Consider the following 9,796-nt stretch of genomic DNA (forward strand, 5'->3'; position numbering starts at 1 on the left):
TGTGCACTCAAACTATGCAGATATTTCTGTTTTATTCCCCTGCCTTAGTATGCCTTGCTCTATTTTAATTGTGCTAAGAGCAGTGATGGCCCTGCTGAAATTGGAAAGGTTCTTTGCAAGTCATTTCACTCTTCAGAACAGGTTTAGATTGTAGAGCCTGAAATGACAGTGGCTTTCTTTTACTTGTTGCTTTGGCCATGTGCCACAGCAGTTTTACACTTTACTGTCATGGGTGACGAGTAGTGGAGCACTCTGTGGAAAGCATTCCTAGGACAGATGCAATGCAAACTTACCTTCAAGTCTCTGCTTGTTAGTTTCGTTAGAAGCACTGAAAAGATTGAGAAGCTGAATTGCGATCACCTCCAGTGGTGGCAAATTATGCCTTAATATGGTTGAGTTTGTTTACTGTTGATGCTTAGATTCTGTAGCACAGTTCTAAGCAGCATCACCTGCCGAGATTGTAGGTATTGACTGTCACCTATCTCTAATTCTAGCACAGCACTTTGATTGTCAGTGTTTTGGGTCTGGCTGGGCTGGAGTTGATTTTCCCCGTGGCAGCCCTCAGAGTGCTGTGTTTTGTATTGGTGGCTCGAGGGGTGTTGATAACACCCCAGTGTTTTGGTTACTGGTGAGCAGTGCTAGCACAGCACCGAGGCTGGCTCTCCAGCATTCCCCACAAACAGATATTCTTAATTGCCTGAGCAATACGGCATGGAGTTTATGCAATACTAGTTCCTGTTTGTCAGAATACCTCTACTTCATCCATAGCGTATTCCTTATGTAACATAACGCTGGAAGAGAAAGCAGACTTACTTTTTTGTATCAACTTTTTTCCACAAGATGACAATGCTAAAATGACAAAGTGGATTTAAAGGTAAATTGACATAAGGCACAGTTTGTTCTAGAAGGCCATACGTCATTTCATGTATATGAATAAGGATTTTTTTGCAATTCACTTAAAGTCTGCATAAGCAAAATAAAAGCAAATTGAATGGGCTTAAGTATGAACTGTTGCATGATTCCATCATAAATCAAGTTTAACTGAGGAAGAATAGAATTAAATTCATATGGTAGTTGCATGAGAATGTGCTTTGTTCTGTGTTGTTCAGATAGGCATAGGTTGTGTCACACAACTCGTTTCTTGTACTTAGATAATCTCATCATCTTTTATTCTCCAAATCCATCCATAGTGCAGCTTTTCAAATCTTATGCTTTCTCTCTGTTTCTATTGAAAAGAAACAGAAATGGAGATCTTATCCATCATTTTTCAAGGCTTTATAAAGCTTGAGGCTTAAGTCCCATAATAGAGGCCTCCATAACCAAGGTAATATGAACAATTACACTGAGAGAAAGAGCTGCTGTGGCTTTTTTAGAAACCTTCACCAAAGCTGTGTCTGCAAAGTGAGCCAGTCAAAAATCTCATAAATAGCTGTATGTAACAAAGACAGCGGATGTTTCAGTATATGGTGGCAAAAAACTGATTCCCAATGCTTTAAGTCTCATAATGCTGTATGAGTGTTAAGTCTTCATTATTAGACCTAATCCTTTTTAAATTATTTTCAAAATGAAGAGTTCTAATTTTTAAAAATAAGTAAAGTTTTTTCTTTCATACATTTGTAATTATTTAGATTCTTCACCTGTATGTTGGATGTAATAATTCATAGGAATGTTGTAAAGAATCACTAACTTGTTGGTCAGAGCTCTTGGATAAAAAAGGCTTTTTGTTTTCTCTTGTGTAGCTTTTGACTAAGAATTTGATTCCATTTGTTCTACACCAACAACTGCTTGCCATTTGTTTTGCCTCTTAATAGTGTTACTTCCCTCTGCCTTTTCAAACTGTGATGACAAGTTTTCCATTATGTTTATTTAAGTTTATTTCTCTTAGAGTGTGAATATAGAGAAGCTGCAGGGGTCATCCATCAACATATCTACTGAAGATGGGCTGCTGAAAACTAAGTATCTCTATGCAGAATCATCATCGCTGTCTTCAGTAGCTGGTGATATTCTGCTGGGAAGTATTCATGGTAAGAAGGAAATACTGTCACAAATTTAGCTGCCTTGAAGGTATTTGTAACGCTCACAGCTATAGGCTGTCACTAAATCAACTGCACAGTATATGAACAAAACAAATTATTGGAGACTGAATTGATGTGGATTAACTTCCAGTATAGCATACTGTATTTACTTCTAAAAACAATTTTATAAACACACTTGTGAAATAACAAAAAGTGTATATTATAGGAAAGAAACATACCAAGGATATAAAAATATTTTTTAAAATCTGCAATGGAAATTATACTCAGTGATAAACAGGCTTCTCTTCCCTTCTCTCCGCCCTTTATTTTCGTGATATGAGATGTAACTCTTAAACAGCATCTACTAAGAACTGTGGTAGAACTCGGGTTTTTCAAAGCTTTTAGCAGAAATGGTCTGTGTGTGTTCTAGCACCCTATAGTAATAGGGTGGTGGCAGTTTATGTTTTTTGGGGAAAAAAATTCTGTAATCCATCTACCCTTTACTGTCCTTCGTCTAGAACTAAAACTAATGACCCCGAGTGTCTTTTTATATAAACAGCAGTTCAGAGTTGGAACCTGGCATGGTTTTCTAAATTAACAAAATTCCCACTGTGCTGTAATGTTTGTGGTGAATTAATGTTAAGTAAAACAAACTGAAAGATGTACGAAGAGTGAAAATTGCTCAGATCAGTCAGAGTTCCAGGTTTCCAGCTATATGCCTTATTAACAATTTGCTGCAATTTCTTAGCAATTTTGTGTTGTCATCTTGTTCAGAAACACCTCTCTTTTCTTCCTTAAAGGTGAAACTCCTTTGTCCATTTATAGTAAACTTAAGACTGGTTTCTAAACCTGTTAGGCATGCATAGGCAGAAATAAGATTTTTTTTTTTTTTTTTTTTTTTTTTTTTTTGGCCCCCACCCCCACACTTCCTGCTACTATAATTTTCTGACATGTAGACTGTATTGTTACTAGTACTTCTGTCTGATAAGCTGTTTTGGTTTTGTTTGGGTTTTTTTCCAAACTTCAAACTAATACAATACTACTGTGGAATGACCAGTTTGTGAGCGTGTTCATGCCTCTGCACATCCAAAAGTTTATTTTCATTTTATTGGAACAAAAATGAAATTATAACTGCTCTAGTTAGTGACTGACTGACTTAGTAATGCCTCATTGTCACTTAGCTGAACAACAGTGTGAAAACAAATAGAATTGTATCCAAATTGTACAGACATTCCTTACATTACTTCAGGGTTATTTTCATGGGCTCTCTACTAAATGGGTCTGGAACACCTAACATTATTTTAGCTGTTTCTTTTATAAACAATTGCACATTAACATTTTCTCGGTACTTCTAGTCTATATTTTCAGAAAAATATTTTCTGCAGAATATAATGTTCCTCAATCTTTTTTTGTTTATAGTAAGAGAAAATACTTTTTAAGTATTCTATTATATTACATATATATGTACATACACATACATATTAGCAGAAAAGGTAGTCATGTTCACCTCTAGTCTTTGCTCATGAGGTAACTCAATTTTAGTAGTAGTTTTGCTTGTAAACACTTGAACAGATTGTTTCTCGGGTAATTAAGCCCACTATTTCCCTATAGCTGACAGTATGCTGATATTATAGTTGGCATAAAATCAGCACATCTGTGCACAAAATTGGGCTAGACCTCATTGCTTTTGCACTGAGAACGTACTTAATTACAGTGTGCCTTTTAAAAACAGAAAACAGTAAAGCCAAATGTCTTTCAAGTTCACTGAAATATGGCTTTGTTTCCCCTCTGTTTTTTAGAACCCCTAAGTATTTTGTACAGTACGTGCTTGAAATGATGGAATTTAAGACTATTGATAATAGGCTGCTTTTCCAGCTTTCAGCCCACAGACCCCTAAGAAAAATACTACAGGTCATATACAGTGGAATGCATCCTACCCTAATGGCTGTTTACAACTCTGTAATTACAGAAGAAGGAAGGAGCAGAGCTTGATCCATTTTCAATTTTTAAAGGCCTCTTCTGAAAGATCTGAAAATTGTTGTGAATAGTGTGTGTTACAAAATTGGACTCAATTTCTGTAATCAACCTTATTTTTCAATCTGTCATCCTTCTGGGAGGATGAGGGAATGGCAGGAGTGACATGTTGTGGTTCGGTTTTTTAATTTAAGGTATTTTTTGTGTTTCAGTTATACATGTGTAACATACATGGAACTGCAGAAGTTTTTACCAACTTTGTTAGACTGTTAGTAGTAAAGATGACTCTTCTGTTATGAGATACATCTGTCCTCCTTCCAGATTCTCTTGATGCCATAGGTAAAGGAGAAGAGTGTGTATTTGGGGATTTTAAGGGTAAAATACCGGTGCCTGTTCAAAGTGGTACAAGTTCAGGAGGATAACCATTTTACATCTTGTGACTTACACATGCTTTTGTTTGATGCTCTCCAGTTTGTCCAACACACATTGACATCATGCACATAAGAATAAGTTTGGAGGGAGTAGGTAATGTTCAGTGAGTCCAGGAAGTAGCCTTTAAGAATAAAGCAAAAAATCCCCTTGGGGCTGGCGGAAGGGGCATGTACGTATGTATATAAAAGAGCTAAACAGAAACTCTTTACGTTACTCATTCTATTAAACTACTTAAATAATCCATAGTGCTGTTGCAGGTATTAGGGCAATTACAACAAAAAAAGGCCCCAAATAAAGTAAGAAAATATTGTGCTTTAGCCTCACAATACATCTCTGCTTTTCTCTCCCTTGCGTCAAGTCTGTGTCCTTAAGCTTTACTCAGTGTTTTTCTTGTCTTGAATAATTTCATTGTTACCCACTTGTATCAAGATTTTTGTTTGTAAAGCAGTAATATTCAAGCAATAGAACTGGCTAATGCTATTTTGTTTTTATATGCAAATAAGATATGCTTCGATAACGGTAACGCCCTTGTATACAGTCACATTACTTTAGCCTTTGTTATGATTTCAGAAACCAGTTAAATAATATGATTGTAACATTATTTCCCCTTCTCTTTTCCTAATAGGTAACACCAGCCTTCAGACCAAAACAGGGAGTATCACAGTAGGTAGGTACCTTCTCTCTGAGATAACTCTTTTCTTACTCTTCCCTTCTCCTTTCTAAAAGCTAAATATTCACAGAGAAAGTAAAAAGGAGATGTTTCTGCCCTCTTTTCTTTTCAGGAGTAGCACTGATAGCTCTGTAGCTGAAGGAGATCCTTCCCAAACTTGACTGTCAGCCTTTTGTATTTGTGCAAGGCACACTGTCTAGCTTTGGATACACAATATCTGCTGGGCTCTGCACGAGTTAGACTGAGTCTAGGTGTCGTATTTTAGATTAAGATGGGGTAAAAGGACATGAGAAAAGCCTAAGTGTGCATCAAATGCAATCATTTTGCCTTTAACCTAGTTCACTATCTTACATTTCTTGATATCAGTGATTAGCTATGTTTAATTTGTATATCACAAAGCATTAATCATTGATGTATTACATATTGGCAGGGGGAAGGCTTGTGATAATTTAAACAACATTTCCAAACTGTTATGGTAATAATTTTCCCTTCAGAAATTAAAACAGCTCACATTTTCTTTCAGGAACTTGAGCTTTTATACAACAGGATAACTCTGAGTTATCAATTATGGTATGCACTATATCAGTTGTATTATTTTAGGAAAATATTATGGCCCCTTCTGTGACCATTTTATAGTACACTAACAAAGAAGTGAGAAACTCAAATTCTGGTTATATCTGTGGCAGAAAATTGAAGTAACAGAATCGTAGACAAGGCTCAGTGTCCCTTGAACATACGTAGAAGGATTTCCCCTTCTGTAAATAAACTATATTACAGGCCCAAATATCAAAGACTTCTGCTAATGGTAGTAACCTTACTCACTCAGTAAGTGTTGTTCAGGAACAAGCTGTACTGTTATAACTTTTCTTATGTTTCTAAGTGATCTATATTAACATTCCTGGAAAATGAATGCAATACATTCTTATGAGTTAGTCATTAAACCACAGAATTAAATTAAGCTTGTTTTTCCTTCTGTTAAATAAACTCATAGAATATGATGAGTGTTTAAATAAAGGTATCTTAACACAGGAGGTAGCTTTTTCCATCAACAGATTATTATTTTCCTTAATTAACCAGGTTCAGATGAAACATTAAGACACATCTTACAAATGAATAAACTATTTTTCAGCTCCCAATTCTGAAAGCACTAGTTGACTTAATCTTTTCCTAAAGAGCATTAAACATCCTTTAGATTTTTACAAATTTTTCCAAAGGCAAATGACTTTTAAGATCCAGTGTCTCAACTCAAAGCTTGAGAAAGAAAATGTAAAGTTTTAAGTGAAAGGTTTTTTGTGGATGAGAAATTTAGGCCACAAGATAGTTTGTTGGACTGCCAGAGACCTGACAGAGATTTGTTGATTGAAACAGGAAAAACAACTCGGATCTTCCAGCTTCCCTGGCTGGGTTTTCATAGGGATGTAGTTATTTATTTCACTGGAGGCAGAATTTTATCAGTTAACTGAAAAAAATGCACTCATCTCTGGATTTAGCAAATGTATCCTTAGCTTTCGAGAGATTTATTTGCAAGTTAAATTAATACATAACTGAGAGTACTTGATTTCCACCCCCCCCCCCCCCCCAAAAAAATATTTTGGGGAAACCAATGCTGTTGTCTCTCACTCCCTTTAATTTTCTGTTTTGTTTTTTTTATTATTATTTATAGAATAGTTTTATTTGATTTAGGTTTTTTTTTTTTGGTATTACTTCTTTGTTGTAAATATATTTTTATTTTTTGAAGACTGTCCAAAATTCTATGTGATTTTAAGCATCTGGCATATGGCAGTGTTTCACACTGACATTGTTAAAATATGAAGATGTGGATTATTCCTTTTTTTTTTTCCCTCCTATACTGTGAGCTTTTTAGTCACTGACAAATCATTTTCCAACCCTATACTAGAAGCTTCCCACTTCTAACAAATGTTGTGTGGGTTTTGAATGGGTTTCAAGTTAAAACAAGTAGACCTATTTTTATTTCTAGATTAAGTTCCTACTTAAAATAGTCATTAGAAATCTGAAAAATCTTATAAAAAGTAATGCAGTACTTTGTTTTTAGAACTAGCTTAATCTTTTAAATTTTTATTTGGTAGATTCATAGGAAACTCAGGTTGGAAGAGACCTTGGGAAGTTGCAAAGTCACAGAAATGGTGGAGGTTGGAAGGGACTTCTGAAGGTCATCTTGTCCAGCCCCTCTGCTCAAGCAGTCTCTAGTCTCCAACCTCCCACTCAAAGCCATGCCAACTGTGAGGCTGTGCAGGGCTTTATCCTGTGGTCTTGAAAACCTCCAAGGATGCAGACTGTGCAGCTTCTCTGGGCAAACTGTTACACAGAATCACAGAATGTTGGGGATTGGAAGGGACCTCGAAAGATCATCTAGTCCAATCCCCCTGCCAGAGCAGGAACCTAAATGAGATCACACAGGAAAGCGTCCAGGTGGGTTTTGAATGTCTCCAGAGAAGGAGACTCCACAACCTCCCTGGGCAGCCTGTCCCAGTGCTCCATCACCCTCACTGTAAAGAAGTTCCTTCTGAAATTTAAGCGGAACCTCCTGTGTTCCAGCTCACACCCATTGCCCCTTGTCCTACCATTGGGCATCACTGAGAAGAGCCTGGCTCCATCCTCATGACATTCGCCCTTAACATATTTATTCCACTGCTTGACTGTCCTCAGGATTTTCCTTCTATCCAGGCTGAAACTCTCTTGTTTAGCAAGAGAGCAAGTAGTTAATAGCAGTTAGTTGTATTGATCTAATCTTTGCCATCTGCTTGAAGTATTTTAATGTTCTGGCTCTCACTTTAAGTGTCCTCCATCTTCCAACCTTGTGTCTCAGAACTTGACCGTCTTCTATGTTCTGCTGATGACAGACCTGTGATTTTTATTTTTTTCCCATTGTTCCCATGCCTTCTTCCAACCATCCTATACAAAAGGTGCTGCTCTCCAGGCAGGCTGGAATCAGCTTTTTCTTATCCCTCAGGAGTCAGAATATGAAAATGAAAAAAAAAAATCTGCCATGAGTTAGTATCTGCTGGGTTACTGCTTGGTTTTATTATCAGTCTTTTGGCGATGTTACATCGTGTGTGTTTTATAGCATCTTATATAGTGGTGCTGAAGATTCTGGATGTTCTTACAGTAGTACTTAAGTTTATATATGCTTAGAGTAATTTTTTTTCTGATTCTTGATAAGGTATATATTTTATACTTGTAGAATATATCTTGCTAAAGTTTTCAGTTCCTATTTGTTCATAGCAGAAAAATGGACTATACCACTCACTTCATCCACAAATGGATACTTGTGTTCCAATATAGAGCTAACCAGTCTACATTCCAGAGAGTAGAAATGTAACCACAGTAGCATCCAAGTATGATCCAATTCTAATAACTACAGATATGATGTCTGAAAGTGTTTCATAGAATGGCACAAGTATAAAAATAATTGATTTTTCTGAAAAATTGTTTCCTTCTTTCACTTGTTGAGGTACACTGAAAGCTCTTGATAATTGAATCCAAAATACTCTTATGTCTCCTTAAGTACTATCACTATTACTTAATATACATTAGGTACTTTCTAAGAAATGCAGTATCCTTTAAATATCAAGCTTGTTCATTATGTTTCAAACATATGTTTCCCTTGTATGCCACTCTTAATCTACAAATATTTGACTAATGAAGATATAATTTCCATAGATTTATATCAAGAGAACAAATCTGAAAGTCTGAATCTATGCTGAGCTAGGCTAATATATTCGCCTGTCTTGGAAAGAAGCAGCTGTGATATAAAAGAACTGCATGTCTCATGCATATTAAAATACAGGGCTGTGTTTAGTATTGTAGAATACTATTTATTTATTAGATCTTGAATGCAAAACCCAAAGTGCTTTTCCTTTTGGAGCAAAATAGCATTGATACTGAAGAAATCTGTAGTTTGAGGGTTTCTTCCCTCAGTAAGTCACAAAGATTAATCCATCCTCGTAGAAAAAGAGGAGCGTTGTTGAGGCCTCGTAGATGCTAAAAGTCCAGTACCAACTGCAGGGCTATGGCCTTGGGACCACTGCATGCTGAAATTCTGGACTAGGGAGATAAGTTTTGTTCAGAAATCTGTTTTTCTAAGAGAAGTCTGACATTCCTTAAATAAAGATAAGCTACTTCTCAGACATGGAAGAATTGATAAAATCAGTTCAAAGTACAAAGAAAGATTATAGCAAATTTTTATTTAAAAAGAGTGAAAGATACACAAGTTCTTTTCTTTTTCTTTTTTTTTTTTTAGATTCATCAGATGGAAGTCTAAAAGCTTCTACACATCATGGGGCAATAGATGTTTATGTCAGTCAATTAAGAAAAGTGGACCTGACATCTCAGAAAGGTTAGCAAACTAAAACATATTTTCTGTGGCAGCTTATGATGTAAAAGAAAAGGGGGTAAGAGGTTTTTCGTTTATCTGCATGGAAAAATTGAGTTTGGTTATCTGTGTTCTTTTATTAGAAAATATGTATAAATTCAGTAAACTCTGTAAGGAGCAATGATACTGCAAAAGGATTACAGAATTTTTTTGTTTTTTCAATACTTTCTTTTTTTCCCAGCAATCTACCCAGCAGGACTCTGCAGAGTTGACTTGGATACAATCTTCCTTTGCCTTGAGCAGAGTTTACTCCATGTTGCTGATCTATATATATGTGCAGAATGACATCCATTGCATGTTTACGTTTCTTTT

At 35.9% G+C, this 9,796-nt stretch overlaps 1 protein-coding gene across 1 annotated transcript in view; it reads left to right on the forward strand.

Moving 5' to 3' along the window:
- Positions 1-9,796, forward strand: part of FAM185A (family with sequence similarity 185 member A) — a 29,630-nt gene that overhangs the window by 9,112 nt on the left and 10,722 nt on the right. Inside the window, exons 4-6 of the mRNA XM_010166656.1 lie at positions 1,886-2,024; positions 5,047-5,088; positions 9,353-9,448. Coding sequence (XP_010164958.1) covers positions 1,886-2,024; positions 5,047-5,088; positions 9,353-9,448 — 277 coding nt within the window. The remainder of the gene's footprint in view (positions 1-1,885; positions 2,025-5,046; positions 5,089-9,352; positions 9,449-9,796) is intronic.

This window comes from Antrostomus carolinensis, unplaced genomic scaffold, assembly GCF_000700745.2.
Source record: "Antrostomus carolinensis isolate BGI_N321 unplaced genomic scaffold, ASM70074v2 scaffold3524, whole genome shotgun sequence".
In the NCBI taxonomy this organism is placed as follows: Eukaryota; Metazoa; Chordata; class Aves; order Caprimulgiformes; family Caprimulgidae; genus Antrostomus; species Antrostomus carolinensis.